The 25,464-nt window shown below is 43.3% G+C and overlaps 1 protein-coding gene across 1 annotated transcript in view; it reads left to right on the top strand.

Annotated features, from left to right (window-relative positions):
* The window catches only part of fgd (faciogenital dysplasia), a 51,284-nt gene that overhangs the window by 14,162 nt on the left and 11,658 nt on the right, over positions 1 to 25,464 (top strand). Inside the window, exons 2-7 of the mRNA XM_046396480.1 lie at positions 16,523 to 16,693; positions 19,137 to 19,338; positions 19,601 to 20,219; positions 21,893 to 21,982; positions 23,914 to 24,050; positions 24,947 to 25,103. Of these exons, the coding sequence (XP_046252436.1) occupies positions 16,523 to 16,693; positions 19,137 to 19,338; positions 19,601 to 20,219; positions 21,893 to 21,982; positions 23,914 to 24,050; positions 24,947 to 25,103 (1,376 nt within the window). The remainder of the gene's footprint in view (positions 1 to 16,522; positions 16,694 to 19,136; positions 19,339 to 19,600; positions 20,220 to 21,892; positions 21,983 to 23,913; positions 24,051 to 24,946; positions 25,104 to 25,464) is intronic.

Raw genomic sequence — 25,464 nt, forward strand, 5'->3', positions numbered from 1 at the left:
TAGTCCCTGTCAGTGAACGCATCTCTATCTCTTTAACATGGAAATCAAAGTCTTTCAGTTTCCAACTCTTTGAATCTGAAGACTGCTTCAGCCCATCTCCAGCTTACATAAGCTGAAAAGGGGTAACAAGATGGCGAGAGGTTCAACATTCCTCCCGAACCCTCAGCTCACATTCCTCTCTTTGGGGTAAAGAGGGGGCACGAGCACCATGCCTCATTAGATAACCCACAAAGGCAGGGCTCTATTCTTATTTGAAATTGGTTGTCCCTTTATTTGCAATGCCCTCCAGGGTGGCTGCAGCACCGACTCGCTATCTCATCTCTCCCTCGTGTGAGAGTATTTCACCTCGGCAGGTTTGGTGGGTTGAGCAGACTGCTTTCGTGGCTGTGGAAAGCAGCACCTGTTCCCCCCCGGCCAGTGCGATGCATATTTCACTGTGTTGAGAATTTCAATCAGTTGAGCGAAAGTGGGCCTGCGAGGAGCCGCTTGAGGTGCATGTTGTTATTGTCGATGCTTCAGCATGAGGACAAGAGGATCAATCAGGGGCCCCTGCTTAACCTACTCCCAGCCACTCTCAGCTCGCTTACAATTTTAAAGCTCCTCCGTTTCCTGAGTCTAGATCGAACACAGCCACCCATCCCCCTCTTTACATTTTCCCTCTCTTCCGCTGCTTCTCCTCACACCCAGCTTTAAAGCCCTGCTTCCTTTAGGAACCGGGGATATTCCAGCAGTGTTTCCATGGTTATCAGTGGCATTCGTCTGTGGGTTCAGAGCCGGTGTCGGGCAGTGTCAGCCTGTCTTTCAGGCCGATGTCACTCCAACTATTGAGTGGGAAGAGGGGGAACACCGAGAGATATTTGGGGGGGGGGTGTTGTAATTATATGTGCATATGAAGAGGGTTCGAGCAGCTTGGGCGCGTCATCCTGGCAGCTTTTGTGATCCACATGTCGGTGGGGGGAAGTTGCACAGAAACACGGATGTACTCCCCAGGGACTCATGTTAAAGTGGTTCCCCAAAGGATACAGCAACATTCATTATTTACAAGTCAGAAATACAAATGATTTTTAAGGAAGAACTGATGGTGATGTAAACTGATCAGTCACTTGAAAAAAAAAAAAGAATAATTTGAGTTAACATTGAAGCAAAAATGTCAAACATGGCTTTTCTGTGTCTTGCATTATTACTTTCACATTGGCAATCCAGATTATATACAGGAAAGAACTACAAAAACAGCTTGGTCGATTAAACATATTAGCTGATTGAGTCCACATTGACTGAGTCTTTAGCTACAAAAAAGCCAAACATTTTCAAGTTTTAGCTTCTTAAATTTACTGCCGTAAATTAATTTTGGGTGTAGACTGTTAGCTGGACAACACAATCAACTCAAAGTAATTTTTTTTGTTTTGTTTTATAGGCTTAACAATGAATCTGTATTTAGAATAATTAGCTGCAGGTTTGAAAACATCTCCCCACCTCTATGTTACACCATGTTTCTAACGAATACCTGAAGAATTTCCTCTAAAATGTCCCTCCCCTCCAGTTTGCTCATATCCTCACACACACACACACACACACACACACACACACACACACACACACACACACACTCACTCATGTAAAAACTGCGCAGGCACTGATACTTACATACACTTCCCCCATCTTTCATTCAGCCACTTCTTTACCTCTTTCCCTCCTCCACTCTCTCTCTCTCTCTCTCTCTCTCTCTCTCTCACTAAACTCTCCCCTCCCTCCCCATCTCCCCTTTTTCCCCTCCTCCCTCACCCCTCCCTCCAGCGGGTCGTCATTAGTTTCCATGGTGACAGTTGGGCAGCATTATTGCTGGCTGAGAACTGCTCCTGGGTTCCTTTCAGAGCGGCGGCGGCGCAGGAGGCATTGTTTAGTCCGCTGCTCTGAATGGTGCGGGGATCAGGACGGGGAGAGCATAGGACGGGAGGAGCCCTTTTTTTGGGGCAGGGACAGTGCGTTTGTAGAGGAGGAGAGGGGAGGAGGAGGAGGAGGAGGAGGAGGAGGAGAAAGAGAAGGGGAGAGAGGGAGAGAGAAGCAGCGTGGCAGTAGTGATTAGAGAGAGTCGAGGGAACAGGAGCAGTAGCAGCCTCATGCCGTCTCCCTCAGAGCGCCGCTAAAACATCCAGGCTGCTCAGTCAGCCCGCTCGCGGCTCAGTGCTGGACTAGATCGGATTCTTTTTCTGTGTGTGTGCGCATTCATGTTTGTGTTGCACAGCACGAGACGAAAGGATCTACCGAGATTTCACACAGTGTGAAAACAGACACTGAAGGCAGATGGCAAGCTGAGTTTAGCTGGTGAGTTACTAATGTTACTTCATCATCATCTCTGAACCGTTTGGGACCGAACATGTGTGCACACTTGAGCTTTGCGTCAAAATGTGCCCTGCCTTTGCTTTATGTGTATTTTAGTTTGTGTACGAGTGTCTGTAGCAGGTGCCGCTGCTTCACAAAATGCTGTGTGTTTTCCTCCAAACCAAACCTCTGTCTGGGTTATGTTTGGGTGTGTGGGCTCGCAGCTGTCTGCTGAATGTGGGCTAATTCTCTCTGCCCTCTAAAATATACATGGCAGTCTGCATGTTTTATTGAGGACGTACATTGGGGGCAATTTTCTGCTGCCTTGATTCTTGGATTCCCTGCAGTGTTTTTTCAGGGATTGTCTGAGTGGGACAGCATACGTGTGTTTTGATTCTAGTTTGTTTGGTTTTCTCTTTCATCTGTACTACAGTGGGTAATTAGGAGTGAGAGCTGGGCCCCCCGGCTCCTTGAACAAGTGATGTGTGGTGCGTAATGTAGTGAGCAGCGAACAGCGCCAATGTTTTTTCAGTTCATTGCCCCTGTGCTGTCTCTCCCTTAAAACAGCACTCACATCGTTTTCCTCTGACTGTTTTACAACTTTGAGTCAAACGCGCTCACTAAAGGAGTGGCCGAGGTGCTATCGAGTGTACGTGACAGAGATGACCATTAGATCGATGATGTCATTACATGACTGCATGACCTCAGTAGTGATTAAAGTCCATCAACCACTTCACCAGCTGCGCAGCCACTACTTCTGTATCTTGTCAGTTTTTCAGCATTGGTATGTTAGTGTTTATACTCTGCCTCTTTTTGGCACACTATAATTTAGCTGACTAGGGAGTCTGAGTGTTTCCATGACGACCGGCAGCAGCTGTGTGAGCCGAGCTGAGGCTGAGTGTGTATCAGACACTGTGGCATTGCTTAGAGACTGCGAGACTCGGCCTAATCAACGACCTTTTGACCCAGATCAATGCAATGCTGCTGAACCAAGCAGCCACAGGGTCTGACTGGCATATGTACTGTAGTATGACACCGTTGTTGTGCAGCCGTACAGCTGCTAACATTTCCTTGATCATCGCAGGCTTCAGTGGCGTCAGAGCGTTCTGATCCTCTTAGATTGGTGGGAGTATTAGTCTAGAAACAGGCTTCTCATATATCAAGATAATCAAGTCCATTAAATGGATTTATTTTAAGTGTAATTAAAGTCTGACCTTTGAATATCCAAGCCTCTGGTGGTAGGGAATTCCTATTCTTGCAGTCCTTGAAGTGGAGTAATTTTACATACACATAAGTTGGACAAAATCATGGAAACACTACATAAAGTAGGAGTGAAATCAAAACCACAGTACCGAGAGGAAAAAAGGCTACACGGTCAAATTATAATACTGGCATTTACCATTGTACAGTCATTAGCTTTTACCTCAGCTTTCAAAGCTCTCCTAATTGTCAGTGCACAAAATTACTGACGCAACAAGTTCAAATTTTCTTACATTTTCTAAAGGTCAACATCCTTAAACCAGCAAAGAAAAATGTTTGTCCAAAGTTAAAAGTAGACTGAATTAGCACCTCTGCAGCACAGTCTCAACAAAAACAGTTTATCAGCAGCTGTCAGTCACGCTATAAACACTGTAAGCTGGTTATTTATGGTGAGGCTGCCTTGAAGAAACCTCCTGTACTCAAGGTAAGCTCACAAAGACTCACTGTAACCTCGTGTGAAAGGCAAAATCCTAGAACCCCTGGGCAGTGGAAAAAGTAGTGAGTCATGTTTCACCCTTTTTCCTACGGCTGGACAGGTTTACTTTTAGAGAAAGCCAAAGGAAAGGATGTCTTTAACCCACAGAATCCACAAGTATTTAATATGGGGGTGGGGCTGTAACTGTTCTCTAGCAGTCATTAGTTACATTGCCCTTGAGTTGAGTAGTATGAAGCCACTGTGATGTGTATCTCTATTATTTTGTCTACCTCCTGTGCATGTAAACTCATCCAAGTCATGATAGTGGTTTTCTTTTCATTCCTTGGTTGAATCAAGAGGAAGGAAGTGCTCAGTATTGGTCAGGGATGTGGGAGAACCTGTGGTGATACTGACCAAGCCATACACAAACAGAAACACACACGCACACCCAGATGCCATGTGTAATAGTCACCTCGATTAGCGTACTTCACCACCCCGGTAATTATACCCACAGCTTCCTCTTTACCCAGGGCACCTGGGGTCTTCCTCCACTTAGAGCCAGCGATGGCATTTCCTGTAGTACTGGCATGATAATTCTAAGAATTGTAAGTAAAAAAAGAAATGTCAAGTGATTAGATAATGATGGATCAGCACACCCTGCTGCCGCTGTCTTAACTGGAAGAGACAACATGTGTTTTATGTGTCTTATCTTTATCTTTATACCTCTTATCTTGCAGCCGTCTGAGCACAGCACAGTTCTTGTCTGACGCTTTCAGTTTGAACTTTCAGATTTTACATTCTGCATGTTAGAGAGTAAAAAAGACACAAGTGTTTTGTTTGCTCGTATCATGTGTGTCCTTATATCTTCGCGTGCATACGCCTTTGTGCATGCGTCCTTTACATCTCCATTCGGTCTGGGAAGGCAGTCGGAAAGTGTTAAGAGCTCTCTTGTCTCCAGTGAAGCGTGTGTGTTGTCTTTGTGAGAGACTTTGGCACCATAGTGGAGGAACAGAAAAATCTCACGCGAAAACAAGTTCACAAACAGTACTTCAGTCTCGCAAACTATCTGATGTCTTTTTTTAATTTGACTCTTTCGGGAGGAGAGGCCCTTTGCCTTTAATTGTCATCTGACTCGGTTTAAGACCTCACTTCAAAAGCTTCAAGGTTTCGGTGTTAATGCTGGAACTGTCTTTGTAGTTGTGTCCTACTGCTCTGGAGAGGCTGAGGGATAGCTTTCAGCGGCCAGTAACAAGATATTTAATGAATGTGTGCTGCAGGGTATAGTGTGAGCTGCATGTACATGTGCACATGTTTTATGTTGATGTGGTTGTTTGCATGCATTCTTGCATGTGGGCTGAGAGACATATATGTATGTGTGTACATGTATATGTAGGGACATATTGACTACATTCGACTGGGTGAACTTTAATGTCTCCTCGTAAAGTGGGAAGTCAGTACCTGAGCACACATGGGGCTACTTGCAGTCACTGGTGAAATACCATAAATGGTCAATTTCAGGACACTAAGCTGTTCTTAGTGATCTCCCCATTTTTGTAGTTCACAAAGCTTGACTGATGTTTCTTGGCAGCAAAAATGTGAAAACGTGAAAATTGCAGAGAAAGGAAAGATGTGATTGTTTGTAGCATTCACATGTTACAAACCCAATTCGGCTTAACATCATGCTAGAAAAAGTATGAATTGTGTTGTTTTTATTTTTATTTTTGTTTTGGTTTTGTTTTTAAATGCAGCACGATTATGTCACATGACCTTTGCTTAGAAACAGCTCTTGCCCAGGGCTGTCCAATAGACACCGATAGCAGCAATAGCAGCGGTGCTGTAATTGGGCCTCTTTGATAATTCCTTGCCTCCACTTCAGAGACAAGCTGTTGCAGGTGTCACAGGTGATAGATGACAGGTGCGCAGAGCTGTCTGCTGCAGGCGATTGTGGTTCTCTGCAGCTCATTCTGCAGCTCAGAAATCCACAAGGGCTTTGATTTAGCCAGCGGTGACGTTAAAAGCTATACAACAGCTAGTTATGAACACGGTAGATGTTAGTGCAAGTATAGTTTCAAATGACCATCATTGATTTCATGACAAAAGCATGAAGCTCCTGAAGCTTATTTTGTTCTATGGCTTTCGTGTTGTCATTTCCTTTAAGTCCAGAAGTACCTTATTTTGAAAGGCGCATGATCAGATGTGGCAAAATTCAGTTTAACTTCAGTCATAAGTGGTGTCAGGCTAGGTTTAATTAACATTAATGTGTATATTTGCAGGGATTTTGCGTTTATTTTTGTGTTAATCTAGCTAGGTTACACTTACGTAGTTTTTATTTTCTTGTTTTGACTTTTGCATATTACTTACTTCTAATGCTACAACAAGGTTACTGTGGTAATATCATATACCTGCGAAGTTGGCCCTCCTCACCTGAAATTCAGAGCCCCCTCGATAAGGTCAGAAGAAATTATGACACTTATAATATCATGAACTACATAAGAGACTATAGCGCTCAACAAAGACCATTTGCTATGCGATTACTGTAGATGGGTCACTTCCTGTCAGACTGAGCTCAAGAGAGGTGACTGATCAACCTCATTGCACATTCACGGCAATTGATCATAACAGCACAACACAAATTCAGGAAGAAAGAAATTTTAAAAATGGTTGTGAGAAGGCATAAAGCTCAGTCATAAAGCTCACCTCCCTTTGTCTTGATCTATATCGACGGGTCCAGAGCTGAAATCATTAGTCTGTTAATAGATTTGTTACAGAACATTAATCGTCAACTATTTCGTCTTATAAACGTTACACTAGTCTAGTTTCTCAAATTTGATTCACTTAGTTTTGGCAATGAAGCAATGTGAAGCTGTCACCTTGGGCTTTTGGAAATGCTAGTCTGTATTTCTGACCTTTATCTGACATTTTATAGACCACTCAATTAATGGATTAATCAAGAAAATCAATAATGACAATATTTGTTAGTTGCATCTGTAATTGGGTCTGTGCTTAATATTCATAAAAAAAAACTACAAAAGGATTCTTTGATGTCTGCAGGACTTGCATGTTATGAAGTGTATAATTTAATGCTAATGAGTGCTAATTTTATTCCCAAAGGAGAAAATCTTTTATTTGTAAACTGACATAGGCGGGCTCAGCAGGATTACAGTACAATCACGTTTAACTCTTTGAATCAATCTCTTTAATACATGGGTCAACATTTCTATTTCATGTTTGAGCAATGAGTCCAGCCTCCTGTATTAGACTTTGGACGCTGGCACTGGCGGTCCTGCTGTCTCCTGAGCACTGCAGTGTGGTGCCGTTAGGGGAAATACTGGAGTCATTAGAGAGGAAACAGGAGCCTTTATTAGTCTGTCTAGTGCACACCTGGCTTCTATAACAGGCCTCTCCTTGTACACTGATTTGTGCATGTGAGTTCATGGTGCTTGGTATGTCTTGGCTTCTTGCTCTCACGTCTTAGTTAATTCTGCTTTCAACAAATTACAGCTTGACAAGGTTTTGGTGATTTAGTCTTTCTATTCGGGGCTCTTCCTACACAGAATGTTACTTTAGGCTTCTCCTTCACTGGCATTAAAAAGCAGTCTCAGTTTTCAGAGTTGAGTGACTCATCTAAGAAATCGCCACCCAGTGAACAAGTGTCAGACATGTTGTGCAGAGGTTTCGACAGGCTGACAGGAGCTGCTTGCCTCAGATGCTCCTTGCTGGAGAGCTCCCATTGCTGACGCTGCCATTCAGGAGCCAAGTGACATTTTGAAAACGATTCTGACGTCAAAGAAGACGCATCGGTGTTGAGCGCACAGTGACCTTTTTGTCTGTGCGTGTGTGTATGTTGGTAAGAGTCCAGTGTGTATCAGCGCAGAGGAACAGTGACCGGGGAGGAGACCCAACCCTTTTCACTAACCCAGCCCTTCACACCCTTTCTGGATTCGACCAACCAGACTGGACTGAACTGGACTGGAATGGGCAACACATTGACCTGCACTGGGCAGGACTGTCTCACTGTGGAACAGTTTGACTGTCAGCAGCCGTGTAGACACTCCCCTGCACATGCTGACATCCATCCTGCCTGGAACAGATGCAGGGTGGTACCTCACCAAGTACTACCGCATACTTTCATCTAGAAAGAAGTTAATTATATTTATCTGTCTATATTATTCTCTGCTTGATTCTAGGCCTCCTTCATTCACAACACCAACTATTTTAATCCTCCCCATTTTCCAACAGCAGAATAATATCTTTGGCAATCTTGACATGTATATGTGTACGGAATACCCCTTTTCCCGTAATAGCTTGATGCCTTTGAGAGGACTCTTTGTGTCTGTTCGACAGTTAATGAAACTTTTGACATCTGTCAAACGAAAATGCAAAGCATGATGAAACAATGAATTGTTTAATCAACGAAATTATCTGTAGATTATTCAGTAACTAAACTAGTGATCACTTGTAGCACGAAACACACACTTACCCTCCTCCCTCTAACCTTTCCTTTCATGACAGAAATGACAGGATGACATTTTCCAGCAAACACATGAAATGTACATTGGAAAAGCTGGATTGAGTGGACATTGTCTGCATGCACCACTTCCTGTGTTGTTCTGCCGCGGGAGGCTGGCCTTTCCAGAGGTGTAATTCTGTGGCCAGTGTTCAGTGTGATTTAGTTGCTTGTGAAATGTTCTCTCACTGTGGGTTGCTTTTTATTTGGGGAAGGTAATGATTCGGTCGGCAGTGTTTTTGGTAGCTGCTGAATGTTTTTCTGCAGTCACAGTGGAACACTTTGCAGCTTGCTGTAAAACTTTAGCAGATCGCAGTGTAATGGTAGCAGTGTTGACACAAGTGAAGTGTCAAAGTAATGTGGAATTGTGTTCTTTACTGCTGGTGGGTTCCCAGTTAACTTGGGAGACCAGGCTCAGCAACACAACAATATTTATGCATGTGCATGCTTGTATGTGTGCCCATGTGTTTGTATGTATAGGGGTTGGCGTGTGGTTAGCTGCTGGAGACACTGTCAACACCCTTGACACTCATCATCAATCAGTCAGCAATTAATCAATCATGCAGTCAGCCAAATGGCTGTTTTTTAACTGGTCCTGTCCACTGTAATGATTGGTCAATCCCATTAATCAATATGTGGTAATCAATGCATTCACACTTCAGAGCCCCTTAGTCAGTGTGAAGAGTGATCAAACCCTGATCCAGAAGATTAAACTGAATAATCCTCATTACAATATGGCCTTCTCAGGGCAGCGAATGATTGAAATTTGTTTTGAAAATGCTATTTCAGGCTTTGCGTGCTGATGACTCATGGAGCAGACCTGTGTTTGTGAAGACCTCCCCCATCCCCAGTGGGAATGGAAAGAGCTGGAGTAGTCTTTTTTCCCCCCAGCTCCAGCAGTTAGAAATCTGCTTGCTGGCGAAGGTGTGTTAGTACGTGTTAGTGTTTTAGTCAAATGGACTGAGAGGGAAAAGATTGGCTCTGGCGCTGATTGTTGTTCACAACGGTCAGTCAGGCTTTAACGTTACCCAGTGAAAGCTGCCATTGAGAGCTGCTACAGTAGGCTTCAGTAGTTTCTGGGACAGCTGGGCAGTCATCTCCACAGGCAGGTTTGTAAAACCCCTTGTTCTCCTGTGTGTGTGTGTGTGTGTGTGTGTTGTCCTAATTGCCGATCTTTGGCTGCTTCCTTTACAGTACTGCTCTGGGCTACTGTACTGCAAACTGCATCATCCTGACAGGCTCACTGAGGCTTACGTCTCAGCATTGCGCCTCATAAAAGAGTTTGTGGTAGAAAGAGGAGGTGGACAGCCGTGCTATCAAGTCACATGTCTGATGATGACTATGAAACTTTTAATCATTCTTCGTCATGTCTTCACATCATTGTGTTAGTTACTGTAAAGTCTGAGTGTCCCTCCATGACTTACAGTAAACATTTGACAGCTGACTTGAATGGCCTTGAGTCACACTGCACTGTAGGAAAAAAGGTCTCAGGTCAGTGACTGTGTCTTACCTCACCTCCTGCTTGTCTTTGTCTGGGGACTGGTGTCTGCTGTTTGGCCCTTATCATGCACAATACAGTATATTCATGTGTGTCATTTAAGTATTATATTTATAGCTGAGATTTTGAGAGGTCTGGTTTTGTCAGAGCTGTGCGTCTGCTGAAAGGAAAAGTAGTTCTTTGCAGCTCATTGTGACCTACTTACTATATTAGCAATATAGATCAGCATTGTTGCCATGGCAGTAACCTCTTCTTTGGTTTTCTCAGGGCACGGTGAAGGAGAGTTCTTTCTAGCATGATTTAGTTTGGGACTCCACAAGGACGATGCTACTCTGATATTAACTCGTCAGTCTTGGTTCAGCTTTCTTCACTTGTTGACAGCTATAGGGTATCATTTCAGGAAATGGGGCCAGATGGGCTTTTTTTTCCCACTGTGCTGTGAGTTTGCTAACACAACTCTACCAAAACCTCTCAAATATACTGTCTGTTATTCCCCTTATTTGTTTTGCACTTCAATGAGAGTACTCCATGACTTTCTTCAACACTTTCCAGCCATCTGCTACCTCCTCATCCTTCGCTCCAAACTCTCAGTCTCTTATCCCCCGCAAAATCGCATGGTCCTAATCTGTGGGAGCTGCTGAAATCCTCCCACTTAGTGTGGGAGACATGTCAGTTTGCCTGCTGTGCCCACTGACCTGATTTAGGGGGGGAGAGGACAGACCTAACAAGATGACCCCCCCCACACACACCCCCTTCCTGCTTTGCTGCCAGCCCTTGGGAAGCCATGATATCGGTGAAACTTCAGGCGCCACTAATTCTTGAACAACACAACAAATATTATCTACAGAAGCGGAAATGGAAATGGAGAGTTTGACAAAAAGGACCTGACTGATTATGATACCAGCTAAAAAATAGATGAATATAGATTTGTAATCCGGGGCCAGATGCTACTGTACATGATTGGATAGAGATGATCCTTCTGTGTGTGTGTGTGTGTGTGTGCGCGTGCTGATAAACCCTGTAGTGAAGTGGGGGCCTCATTACTCTGACTGAAATCTGCTGATTGTCAGAGACTGAGGATCTGCTCTACCATAGATCGTGGGGCGGCTGTTATTGCAGTGACAACAATATTTCCTCTTCATGATGCTCCACCCAAACAGTTTTTTTAAAAAAGAGTATTCAACACTCAACGCATGAGACTTTAAAGGCGCTGTTAGATGCTGGTTTGTTTGTCCCTTGCTGCTCAACTGTCAACTTCTAATTCATAGCTCAATTTATATAAACTTTCATTACCTTTATTGTGACTAGTGAACCTGTTCAAATGTATATTTTAAGGCTGGGTGGAACGGTATCTCTTTCTTATTTTACTGTCTTTACATTTCACTCCTCACTGTAGGCTTACTTCAGAAATTTGTATTCAAGTATTTGTGACTCTCTGTGGATTTCTGGCTTAAGGTTTTAACCATTGGGGGATAGCTGAAAAATGGATCAAGGTCAGAGCGCTCATTACTGTCTCCTGCTGCACAAGGAGGGAAGAGACTGGGTGAGGAAAGAGGAGGGAAGAGACTGGGTGAGGAAGGAGACAGGAGGAGTGCATGTGGAGTGGTAGATGATATTTTGTTTAAACTAATGGCAGCGGTCGACCTTTGCTTCATCAGCAATACTTTTGCTCCCTCCTGGCTTTTTTGTTTGTTTGTTTCTACTTTCTCTTCTCTGTGCTCTGCATTTCTCTGTTTTTCTCATCTTGCAGGAAACCAACATTGATCCATATGTATTCATGCCTCCTGTTCATACTGGCCATTAAAAGACCACTTCCTGTGATCAGGGGCAAAATCCTTGCTCAGTGAACAGAAGGAATGATTAGAGCAAAGAAACTCATTTTTCAGTGTCCACATGCGCATCTGAATTTTGCTTTAAGACAGACCTTAAAAACGGTGAACCCTTTCTGTGTGCTCTGTTGCTTAGTCGCCAAATCAATAGACTGTTGAGACGAGAGGCTGCTTGTCTCTGACTCAGTCTTTCAGGGTAACAGACTAGAGAGATCAGATCAATATGGTTCTGAGGGAAAAGTGAGCGAATCATGGACACAGACAGAAGGCTGGGAGCAGAGCAGGTATAATGCAGACGGACGCACTGGGAAATTTGGTGGTAGAATAAGAATAATGAGGTGCCACACTCAGGAAAGAGTGTCATTGGGATTCAGCTCGGTGTTGGCGGGGAATCGTGTGGTGGTTAAAGTGAGTGGAGTGGGGTTCTCAGCCTCAGCCTTACTAGGGGTTGGTTTGCGGGTAGGAAACCTGATTGACTGGCTGCCTGACTGGGGAGACCCTGCTGAATCTGTGTGATCAGTCTACTAGACAGCTCTGGGCCGGGAGGACTGTACCCAAGGGATGATGGGTAATAAATGACTCTGAGGGGGTCGCCTCAGGGCCGACTGTGAGTGACAGACAGTTAGGTTTGTGCTATTTTTTGACTGTGTATTTTCGAGTCTGCTTGTTTTTTGAGGAAAAGTGAAACGCTTGCTTTCCAAAATGAGGCATTCGCCAGTTCCTTTGCATCTGCTTGTGTTAATTGAATGTTTTTGGTCCCTTTGTGCTTTTGTTAAATGACAGCGGTGCTTTGAGATAAATGCCAGTATCAGCATGCTGACATGGTCATTTTAACATGATGCTAATGCTTATTATGTTCTCCATCTTTAGCCTGTTAGCTTTTTACACTACACGCAAAGTACAACTGTCTGTACTGAAGCTAGACTTTGCACTGAAAGATGCAACGTTGCTGATATCATGGCAACGTGACTATCAACACATCATTTTCACTTTCTATTTTTGCTGAGAACAGTGTGCATAACACAACAGAAAAAATAGCTGGCATGTCAAACCTCTAGATGACAAATGTGGGCGGCCTAATACATGCGGGCTTGTGTGTCTGCTCTAACCTGCCACTGAAATGAAAAGCAAAAGGCTCTGCCAGGTTCTGTCTGCAAGCGCTGCTCATGCAGACAGTATATCTTGATCAGAGTGTGTGTGTGTGTGTGTCGGGGGGGTCGTATGAATGTCTGTCTGTACAAAACTTAATGGCACTCCAGCTGTGGTCAAGACACTCCAAACTGCAAATGTCAACCTGCTGGTGGTGCTAGAGGGATCTCCACAGTCATTTGGATTTAGATATGGACCAACTGGCCGACTGCTATTGGTATCCACAGAGCCATGATGCTGGTGTGACCAAGATTCCACAATTCAAAGTTATTTAGGCTTCTTCTTATAATGGCATTTCCTAAATAAAATTAGGGTTCAGGGAGAAACTGTCACTGTCCAAAGGTGAAAACTCATGCACGTTGCTGTTATTTGTAAGAGGGACATTCCTCAGGTTCAACACAGTTTCACCAGAGGTTTGGCAGGGCCATGTGCTTTTCATTCCGACGGAATGGAAAGAGAGAAGGCGAAACTGTCAAATACCTAGAGGTATCTGAATATTTCCATGAGTAAGGTACACAGCAGCCCTTCACTGTGTTTAGAAATATGCTGTAATGTAGTCTTTCAGGCTCTGACTTATAATATTTACCGTGCGCTCTGGACGTTGTTCGTTTTGTTCTCTTCTGAGTGACTGAAGAGTTTGTTCCATTCGCAGCCGTGATCGAGCAGGTGAGACTAGACAGTCTATTTGTTACCTGCTTCACCAAATGAAAGTGATATATAGTGGCTAATAGTGACTGGAACTGTTTCTCCAGTGAAAGGTTTGTCATGGTAACCCACAGCCGACAGGGTGCCGTGGTGATGGTGTCCCCACATGTGTAATTCCTGTCTAATTGTCCTATTCATCCGTCCCTCAGTTACCGGAGCTGAGCAGAAGAAATTAATGAGTTCAGATCAGTGCTCTCCTGTGTGCTTTCACAAAAGCCCTCTTAAAATTCCACAATTACAATATTTAAACTAATCTCCCGGATTCCTCAGAGACCAAATCAATTAGGTAACTGATTGTTACCTTCTAACATGTTTCAGGACATCAGTGCAGCCAAATGAGTTGTGTGTGTTATGGGCAAAACTGTAATCTGTGGCTGAGTTATGGGAGCATGCTGGGATTGCTGAGTCCACAGTGACACGCATACGTGTCACGTCTCTGGCCCCAGGAGAAGGGCTCAGGATCAGGTTTGGCAGGTGAAAAGGACAGGTGCTAACACACCTGGGAAAGGATAGGTGAACCTGTGTGTGTGTGTTTGGGCATAAAGCAGGACTGAGTTTTGAAGGACTTTTCAGGGTGTGTGTGTGTGTGTGTGTGTGTGTGTGTGTGTGTGGGTCTGTGTTTGTTTGCAACAAAGACTCGTCTCACATGTGCAGGCGGACTTTGGCAGACTGGGAGGGCAGGATCGGTTTTGATTTTGACTGGGTTGTGTGGGAGATATTTCCGCCCATTTGTTCTCTGGACTTTGGATATGTTAAACTGAACAGTTGACGGCAAGGTAATGTCCTCTAATCAGGTCCTTTCTGAGAATACAAATGACTAATTATGTTTTCTGTTCTGAATTTTTGTAAGCTTGAAAGATACCTTCATTTAAAAAAATGCTTTAAAGATCACTCTGATTTAATTTTCTTGTTCATTTATTTCATTTCACTGCGTATATCTTAGGTGCGATGAGTTGTGTGGTTTTATCCTTGGTTTGTGACATTTTGTGGGAGTTTCCTTAGATACCAGCCCCCATGCGTCCGTCTTTTACCGCTGTTTGTTTTTCCCAAGAACGACTCCAGCCAGACTTGGGTTATTGAGTTCTTAACTGGGCTGAAGCACATGTCTGTTCACTTGATCACAGGTCAAGCTTTTCCTCTGACTCACCCTCCAAGTCACCTCTGATGTAGACACGTTATTAGCAGAAACTCTGACAAGAGGCTCACAATATTTCTGTTGCCGTCAGTTTGGGATCCTCTTCGGAGAAACCGTAATTTTTCACTTTTTTCACAAGCCTCATCACCGCCCCCGCCCCCATCCCCACCCCCCGGCTGCTCTTTTTCAAGCTGTGATGTAGAGATGGTGGGTAAGCCTGTAGTGTGCCACACAGGGCAGACAGCGTAACAGAACTCATTACTGACTGATTTCTTTCCTTCCAGTCTGCCTACAGCGTGACTGAAAAACACCCAATTAGATGTGCCGCAGCTCCACTGGGGGCTTGATGCAATATCGGGCTTTAATCCAGTTGAGAAAGAGCAGATCGAATCCCTGAGCCTGAAGGAACACAGACGTGTGGCTGTATAGTTTGCAGTTATTAACATAATCTACAGAGGTGCATCACTTTGTTTCAATGGACAGACACGTCAGATAAAACTGACAAAACCCATGCTGCCACGGTGTCCACAGTGTGTGGTACTAGAGCACATAAAGTAACACACACACTCACAAAGCATTGTTATTGTTGCACAAGCTGGCTTTCTTTCCACTTCACTGGACTTCAAAGATCTTGTGTCTGCAGCTGACTGTAAGGCTACTGCCACATTCAGTTTATAATTTCTATCCTGCACTTTGTCTCTCTGTCTGGACTGGAGGATGCTATATTTGGACTGTGTACAGTGTAGGGCTTACAATGCTGGAAGTTGCATGGAAAAAAAAAACGTTTGTGGCTTAACTGTTTCTTTTTTACTGCGGGTGAATTTTGGTGCATGATTAGCACCCATTTTCTGTTTTCTAACTACTTTTCTCATCACTTCCTCAAACTGGAACATTTTCTGAGCTCTGTTCATCAAGAGAGAACAGCTTTCAGGCTCTGGTGAAAAGCAGCCTTAAGGATGAATGGTCTTAAACCCTAGAAGAGACCAAAACAACACAAAGCAATGAATTGGTCCTGCAATTGTCTGTGCGGTTAAATTCTGATTGATGTTTTTGCTCTTTGTCATATACCTCCACTTCTATCCAGAAGTTATTGTTTCTGGTATTAATACTTCTGGTTGCTGGTGATCTTTTTGTGGGATTTAGGGGCCAAAAATCTAGAATATCCCCAGCCTTGTACTTCAAACCGAACAGCTTCTTTAAATTGTGCAGTTTTGGGTATAAATCAATCAAAACAAAATCTTCCATTGACAATAAAGGTCAGAACGATTAAGTAAAGGACACAATAAGCCGGAAAACCCGATTTTACTACAGAAATTTGTCTTCACAGACACAGTTCTACATTATTGAGTTATTTCTCTCACTCACGGTCTGTTTACAGATAGTGTCCAGAGAAGATTAGATGTAGTCAGTCAGATACGGCCCCATCACAGAGCGTGAGACAGCTCTCTGTCTGCTGCCTCGGGCCTGCTGTCAGGATCGATGCTGCAGAGGTTCTCTTCTCCTCTCCGGCCACCCTGCTCTCTTGTCTGAGGGTGACACCCTGAAACACACACCGAGCTCAAGGTCGTTCACCTACACTAATAACACTGCGCACCACTGCATCGCTGTAACGGGATTATGCTGGGTTGTGCGTGTGTGTTTAGATAAATCTCATTCTATTGATCAGTACCCTGATATTGTCTTCCTTGGTGTCTCTTGTCTCCAGACCTCCCTGCCTCCTCTCTGCAGTACCAGTGTGGATCAGTGGACTACCTGTGTTCCCCACGGCTGGTGAAGAAAGGTCCGACTCCCAGACCATGTCACGACAGGCCTGCCGTCAAACCCCGGCCCCAGCCCTCCACCTCGCCCAGACCGCCAACTGCACAGAAACCTCAAGGTGAAATACCGTGACACACTTTAGCCCCTTCAAGACCAGTTTTGGCATGTGGGCTGTCATTATAATTGAGAGGAGCAGCAAGATCAGACCCCAGACACCGAGCTGTCATTCATTCATTCTGCTCTGACAAACACTCTGCTATAAAATAGTTCATGTCGACTGTCTGGCCTCACTCTGTCACTCACACAGCTCAGTGGGTCACTTCTGCTGGAGCTGCTTGTTTAAAGCGGGCCAGTTGCTCCCAAGTGTTTATGTTTGGGCATCATTTGAAGAATGCTAAATATGAACAACATGTGTTATGTTTTGGGAATTACTGAGAAACATCGTAGGACGTTACACCACAGACTTGGCCCCAATGTTTAAGTGGCTGTTCAAAGTTTGCTGGAGGATTATGGAAGAATGAATTATCACCTTTATCATTTTATTAGATGTTGTTAGTGTTGTTAATCGAGGATGATTTGATCATGATTAGCATCATAATATACATCAGGGTGACAAATTAAAGCTAAAATCAGTCTAATTGATTATTGTGAAATGTAGAGACGTTTGCTCCATGATTTTATAAAACATAGAAAGCTGCAAATATTCTCATTGGAGCATTTAACATTTTGCTTGAAAGGTGTCTGAAACAATTCCTTGATAATCAGATTGGTTGGTGATCACCTAACTAACTCTTTTAGCTCCAATCATAACATATGATTCACATAATTTTTCATTCTAATCAAACCATCCAGTGGCCTCTCATGTGTTGTGTGGATGAATTTGTGTTCCTTAGCATCTCTACTTGTTGAGAAACTTACTTGTTGATTCAGGCTTTTGTCCGTTGATCTGTAAGTCAAATTCAACCACTTCCAACAACGCTGCCAGAGAGTTCTCGGTCAGTGTTGGCACAATTTTAGGGGCTTTCGCAGGATGAATTACCAGTTGAGTAAAAGTGCCTGAGAAAAAAAATCAATCAAAATTATATCAAATGAACAGCCAGTAATACAAACAGGCTTTTAGAATAAAAATGAAAGTATTCTGTCAAGTAGGAAATACCTGCACTACCTTGTCTCTACACACAGTTCTAATAGTGGCGGAACATTTGAATACGTATTGTGTTTAGTACCTAACAGGGTGAAGTTAGGTTGAACTTCCCCTCCATAGCTTTTTAGGGGGTAGGAAGAAAAACTGGGCCAAAGTTCCTCCTGTTGAAATGCAGGTACAGCACTGCAAGTTCCCTCAAGAGGTTCCTGTGAAGGCCCCTGTGGTCAGACAAAAGCATGTAAAAATTATGAGACAAAAGGACCTTGTGACACCACATTTGCATGTCTCTTTGTGGCCGATCTTTATCTCACATTTGACCGAGTGTGATCGCAACGTATTTCTTCTTGTTGAGTATTATGTTCAGCTACTCCTGATTACATTCAGAATACTAAAAATACTAGTTTATCCACTGAAGATTAATCTGTGACTGATAGTCGTTAATAGTTTAAATAATTACAAAAATAAAATGAGAGCTTGAGGATTTCTTTCATCATTTCATATGAATAATAAAAAAAAATAATCATAACATTTAATTAAGAAACTATTAGTAGTAAGCATCTCCCTGTGTACATATAGAAAGTTTTGTTTGTATTTAACCAACCACATAGTGATAATCTCTTTCTGTACACTATCAGGGTAATGTTAATGTTAAAAATGTAACAGTTACTCATAAAATTCAGACCTTAATGTTAAATGATCCCTAGTGCTAAAGTGTGTATTATAAAAATTGCATACTGTATATTGAATAAATGTGACCTTTGTTTTCTTGTTAAGTCTTTTCAAATGCCAGATGAAAATGTAGGTAACTGAAACACCTTCAATGTCATTCCCAGGAGGAATTTACTCAGATCTGTCATTTGCAGATTGTTAACATCTCTGTCAAGAAAAGCCTTTATTTTTCTGACAGACAGACACAGAGGAAGTGAGGAAGTCAGATCAAGAACTGTAACGTACACATTTCCTGATTTCAGACGTTTCCGAAAAAGATACAAACACACAGAATAGACAGTGAAATCGTAAGCTTGTAGTGCGCAGGCATGCATGAGTGCATGTGTGTGAATTTTATAGACAGTTTTGTTTCTTGTCTTTGTCCATGACTTTCTTTTCTTTTTTCTTTTTTTTTTTTTATTTTTGATCTAACTGGAACCACGATGATTTCCGCACACGCTCATCTCAGCATCCTGTTCTGAAATCAGGAAGTTGGCAGAGAGAGCTGAAGCATAGTGGCGGCTTCGCTCTGAAACTGTACTATATGTTTCTATAGGCTTCTCTTTTCAAGGAAACAAGCAGGCTTCACACATGGACTCAGCCATGGAGGTTTTCTCACTAGGATTTCTACATGTTACCTGATGTCTGTAGCCTCATGCTTCTCTCTTGCTCTTCTGTTCTTGCCGTATCTGGATTTTTGCATCTGCAGTGCCCCCTAAACCTGCGCACCTGCTCGCCCTTGGGCAAGACAAGAAACCGAAGAGGATCCCTCCAGCACCCTCCAGGCCTCTGCCAGCTCCCCCTCCTCCGCCTAAACCAAAGCCCAGTTTAACCCCTCCTGGCTTGGGTGCACAGCCACAGAGAGAGGCCCAGAAAGTGGGGCTGCTAATCGAGAGGTTCGAGAATTCAAAGTAAGGCCTTCAGGAGGAAATTTCATCAGAAATCTTGGTTGTTGATTCATATTTTGCTCTGCAATGGTGTAGTGTGTATATATATGTGTCATAGTGGAAGGAGAACTTTCATTATATTAACGTCATCATGTTTGTATGTGTTTCTTGCGTAGTCTGGGTGAATTCATGATAAAATCTAAGAAAAATGCTCACCTTCTCAATAGTTTTTCTGGTAAAAAATGTGATTTAATAGTAGGCGTGACAGTGTTGTTAATTTGTCCAGGGTCCCCATCCTGGGGGTGCTCCCACGGTCCCAGCTGCAACTGTGTCTGAGAATGGATACTGTGCCTGACATCAACTCCTCCTCCTGCAGCCAGGACACAACGGCAAAGGTTGCAGGAGACTCCTCCCCTGTGGACAAACTTGCACTTGTCACTTCCGAACGGACCGACCAGGTGCCTGAACTTTCGTGTCTGGCCTCTGTGCACATTGATGGCTCAGATGACGCCCCGCTGGACGACTGTGCCGAGGATGACATCGCACATGGAGTAGGTTGCCTTGATGACGTGGAGCGGGAGGAAGTGTCCTCCCATGAGCTTCTGGACAATCCGGACTCCTCAGAGCAGAATGGGAAGATGCCCAATCGGGACAGTGGCATCGATAGCCCGTCCTGTGCCGCAGATGGGGAGGTTTTCCCCAATGAGGACGCAATCGACGAGGAGGACCATTATGACAGTGTCACTGAAACGGAGAGCGTGTCCTGCTGCGTTACACTGGGAAACAAGCGAGACTCAACACAGGATGAGGACAGTGACTTGGATGAGGGGAGCAGTGGAGAAATCCACTCTCTGACAGATGCACAGGCTGGGTATCTGACAGATGCACACTCAGAGGCGCACAAAGTGAGTACCTCGCATGTTTGAGCCTCATCAAGTCATAAACACTAATCTGAACGACTATAATCTAAAGCTAAGGTGTTCATTGGTGACTCTGCGCTCCTTCCATCCCTCAGCAATTTATATTTCATGCTACATCATACTTATCAGGTATCTTTGCAGCGTGTTTAAATGAAACGCATCCTGCCAAGTTTAAAAACTTCATTGCAGACCGACTACCTTTCATGTAGTGGAAAAGTAGCTTGTTTCTATTATTATCTACGCCTGATTGAACAATTTCAAAGAATACTTCTGCATGAAATGTTAGACGCTGCTACAGCCGCGGCTTGCCGATCACAAGGGTCTGACTTGTATCTAAAAGCAGCTCTGCTGTTATATAAAAGGACAAGTACCTGCCCAAAAGCTGTAACAGGAGCTGGTGATGGCTGATAGATAAAAGAGCCCAGAGACAGATACCCGCAGCAGAGCTAAAGTTTCCATTTTCTCCTCTCTTTTGATCTGACTAGTGATTGTAAACAGCACCTCAAACAGTGCTCATGTGACCTATATGGGTAAATGTTTCCTGTTCTGGAGACCCACGGCATCAGGGTGAATTCTTAAAATACCCTGGCATACTAGAAAAAGGGAGGTAATATTGGTTCTGGTGGTGAAAGAATGATAAAACCCTGTCGAACGAGAAGAAATTGTAAAGCAAATACCCAGACAAAGACAGAAAATGCTAGACAGCAGAAACAGCAGAGTTTGAGTAATCAAGCAGCCACGTAGTTGTACAGAGAATTGCTGTAATGATTGTCAGCAGGAGACGTCTTTCTCAGCAGTGTTTTAATGCCGTAAAACACGCCTAGAGCTCACACGAATGTCACATGAATACACAAACACGCGGCCTTTGCTGACCGCCCACACCCACGGGGATAGGAGGTGGTGGGGGGGGTGGAGTGTATCTCCTCTCCTCAGCGCTTCCTGATCCTAACACTGCTCTGCAGAGGAAGGGTGTGTTGTTATGCATGTGTTTCAGGGTATGCGTACGCTTGAACATTTGTGACACTTCAGCTGACATGTTGATGGCTATGTAATGACAACCTTGTCAAAGAGGATGTGGCTTTTCAGTGACGCGTTTTGTAAGACGATAAGAGACTGAAAAGTTTTTCTTTGTGTCCCATCTGCTCTGCACACAGTGAAAATTTTGGGTGTTGTTAGCAAGGTAATGGCTGACAAAGCTGCATTTACATGAAGTACCCAATCTGCGGTGAAAGTTTCACCCTGCCACCTGTGCTGTATGTTTAGGTATGAGTTTACGTATGAGTAAGAATGCAGGTGTGTGTGTGCGTATTCGTGCGGGATGCAGCTGTTATGAAACCCACATTGTCGCAATATCCTAAAACATTTCTTGACCCTGACGCATGTTCTGCGACTGGGATGAGAGAATGACACAGAGCTTCATTTTCACCACTTCAGTTTCTAACATTTCACATCAGTTTGATAGCTTATCGCCACTGGACTAAACCAGTGCCTAAAATAGAGTTTTGTGAATGTCAGTTTACAGTTATTTGCTCTGAATGCTGCCGAGTGTTGCCTCAGTCATAAGTATTAAAGGATAAGTCTAATATGATGGAGTGTCTGTTTGCGTGTTTATGTGTTCTACTCAGAATTAACTCTTGGTGTGTGTTTGTTTCCCTCAGTGCTCAGAGGCTCAGAAGCTCCTGAACATCGCCAAAGAGCTTCTCCACACTGAAGAGGCCTACGTCAAAAGACTCAACCTCCTCGACCAGGTAATGTCGTGCCTCGATGTGTGGCTCTTTTTTCCGTTGTGGTGCATTTGTGAGCGTGACATTATGCTTGGATGCATGCGGTTCAAGTTTCAATCTCCTGAATGTGCCAGTTGTGTTAGTGATTGAGATCAGGGCTGAGCTGGATTAAAAGTGGCACAGGACAACAACCCTTCCTCTGTTGACTGGATTACTCAGAGCAGTGTAAGCATGATCATGTGAGAAACTGGTTCTGTGTGTGTGTGTGTGTGTGTGTGTGTGTCTGTATATCTGTTTTATATTTATACATGTGCAGTATATATATATATATATATATATATATATATACAGCTTTGTCACCACAGACCCGAACATGTGCACTAAGTGTGTGTGTCTGTAAAGCAGGACATATTTGTGTGTGTGCGTGTGTGTGTGTTGCTGTGTCATGCCCTCACAGTGCTCTTTAGCCACTATGTAAATCCTGTGGATTAAAGATGTCTGTTTCCTGACTCTTGGCTGGGTTTATAATTAGAAAGCTCTTTTAAAAAAAAATGTCTGGGCTCAGTGATGCAAAGACAAACTCACAGATATTAAAAATGTATTTTACTATTTAACTCCATATAAAGCAGACACAAACATCACGCTTAAGTTTTAAGCAGAATTTCATCTGGCTGGTGGTGATAGAAATGCAAGCAAATGTAGCTCATCAGTATAGCACCGAGAGGAGTCAAGCTGCAGTTGTGCACTGAGCTGAACTTCCCTCAAGAGTCTGAATCACATTAGTTTTTTGAGCAATCTGTTGTTATGTCGACCATAAAACATTAGGAAGTATTTTGAAATCATTTCATGTCGTTTTCGTCTCAGTCACAGCCCGTGAACTCCTCCTGCGCTCTGCTCTGCCACCTCTTTTGTTCGATCATCTCTCATTTTGTAAAATTTTGTTTGCTGATTTTGATTTTTTTCAGCCTCTCTTCATGTTCAGTCATGTTTCTGATGAGAATGTACTCTGCTGTTTCGTTCTTCCTCTGGGCTAATTTCATGTGGTAGAGGAGATGCACTGCTGCCCTATCACAGAACCACTATGGTTTGTTTACTTCTGAGAGCAGACAGCTCTCACAGTTAACTTCCTGTTTTTGTCTCCACTTTCACATGGCACAGGCTTCCATGGAAACAATAGTGGCAGCCTGTTGCTGTGTCTGGCAGGGAAGCAAATGTTGATCGAAGTGATGGATGAAGTACTTTATCGCTGGAATCAAGACACATCATTATGTTTTATTTCAGTGTTGAACCTGAACATTATAAGATTAGATTGTATTCCCATATTAGACTCAAACTTCATTAAGACAACCGTTTTCATATGCCGAGTAGAGCTGATTATGTCTAGTGAACTGATTCTGACTTTTAAAATTGGTGGAGACCCCTTTAAATCATTTATTAAGCAAAGATGCCAAACATTTGTTGGTTCCAGCTTCTCAGATTGCTGCTTTTGTTTAGAAGTTGAATATCTTTCCTCTTCTTTTGGAAGACATCATGTTGGGGTGTGATAGGCATCAACAGTTGAATGAAACACATATTTGTTAGTTGGAGCCCTACTGGGGTTTAAATTTGGTCATGATATTATGTTTAATATGTCAGTCACAAACGTCATCAGTTTTTTTCCACCAAAACTCAGCAGCAGTGATATACCCATCATGATTTATCTAGTTTCTGGCACATGAGCCAGTAAGTTCTGGATGACTCATAGCCAGCTTCTGGTCCCTCTTAACAGTGAAAAGCTGGAGAAAATGAATGTGTGGATAAACAACAACATGGAAATTTCACTGTCTGTGTCTATGTTTACATTCCTGCTCCATGAAAAGGAGCCAGATTTGGGGCGTGTTTGGGAGAAGGTGCGTGTTTGGGGGTTTTTTAAACATATGTTTTGTTTTTTTTTCTCTCTGTCTCTCTCTCTGCAGGTATTTTGCACTAAGCTCACAGAGGCTGGGATCCCTCAGGATGTCATTACAGGGATCTTCTCCAACATCTCCTCTATTTACTGCTTCCATGACAAGTTCCTGCTTCCTGAGCTCAAGACACGCATTACCGGAGAATGGTGAGGAATAAACACTAAGCACTCCGGTTTTCCAAAAAGCATCAGTGTGACGTCAGTTTCGAGATGATTTTTCGTGTTGGCTGTAAAACTGAGACAGTTGGGTGGCAGTAGAGGCCATCATTGCCAGCTTGTCGTAGTGTCGGGTTGCTAGGTGATGTGGTTTGTGTGTGTCAGATTTGCAGAATGGAGACATTTTCTGGCTTTCTTTCACAGTCAGCGGGAAATTTACCTCCAGTGTGTGTTATTGTGCCAGCATCAGCCACCCTTTGGTAGATAATGACTCCTCTAGAGGGCTTTGTTAAGGGAAATCACCTGTCACATTCTGGATCACCTCGCAGTATTTTCTGGAACTTATTAAAATGTATTGACTCAGATGGGGAGACAACCAAGAAAACCAATACGCACAACCAATAGACATGCACACAGAAATCAGAAAAGTGCATCGAGGGAAGAAAGAATGATTAATTAGTGCAATCTCAACAATGTTCTCAAGATCAGTCCAATTTTTTATGAACATTCATTTTTTGTCCCTCTGGTTAAAAGACATCACGCTTCCTGCTTTAAATATGTCGTAAAAGCCTTGTTGGTTTCCAAATGTTCATGTGTGTTAGTAATTTCAGGAGAAGAGATAAAACTGACCTAAAGTAAGCCTTTACAACCTCATTTCACTCAAGTTGGAAACTGTACAGCGATCTACTCTCCCAGTAAGTTTTGAGGAAGCGGAAACTCGTAGCATTCGCGTACTACATAAACAAGTGACCTAATGTACAGGGACAGGTTGAATCAGCTGTAATAAAAGCTTCTAAGAATAAAAACACTGTAAGATTTGTTCGTCTGTAGACACTTTTCTGAATTCACCTTTACATTAAACCATTTGCTTGATGTGTTTCCTGTAGGGACTCAAACCCTCGCATTGGAGACATTCTCCAGAAACTGGCTCCATTCATGAAGATGTATGGAGAATATGTGAAGAACTTTGACCGAGCTATGGACTTGGTCAACACCTGGACACAGCGGTCTTCACAGTTTAAGAGTGTCGTCCAGAATATACAAGTAGGTGTCTTGTGTTTGTATGTGTTGTGTCTACACATACATTAGTTCCCTGTTGTGAGAATGACCAAAAAAGGTGTTCACGATGTTCTTTATTTCCCCAAAAAGCAAAGGACAGTAAAAGAGGAGAACTGTGGCTTAATGCCATCCACAGTGCACAGACCATCACAGTCAGTTGTGTTATGTCTGAGGCTTTGTCACAGATTACTTAATGATGTTACTAAGTAAATGAAATGTGTTCCGATTGAGCCTGTAGCTCTAAGTGAATAAGAAAAGTCTCTTAGTGATGGGGTAAATAAAGTTTTTGCTGTGAAAATTTATGGCCTTACCATAAATCACTAGCTCTTAAAATGAAGTTTAGCTG

Source organism: Scatophagus argus, chromosome 8 (assembly GCF_020382885.2).
Source record: "Scatophagus argus isolate fScaArg1 chromosome 8, fScaArg1.pri, whole genome shotgun sequence".
Classification (NCBI taxonomy): domain Eukaryota; kingdom Metazoa; phylum Chordata; class Actinopteri; family Scatophagidae; genus Scatophagus; species Scatophagus argus.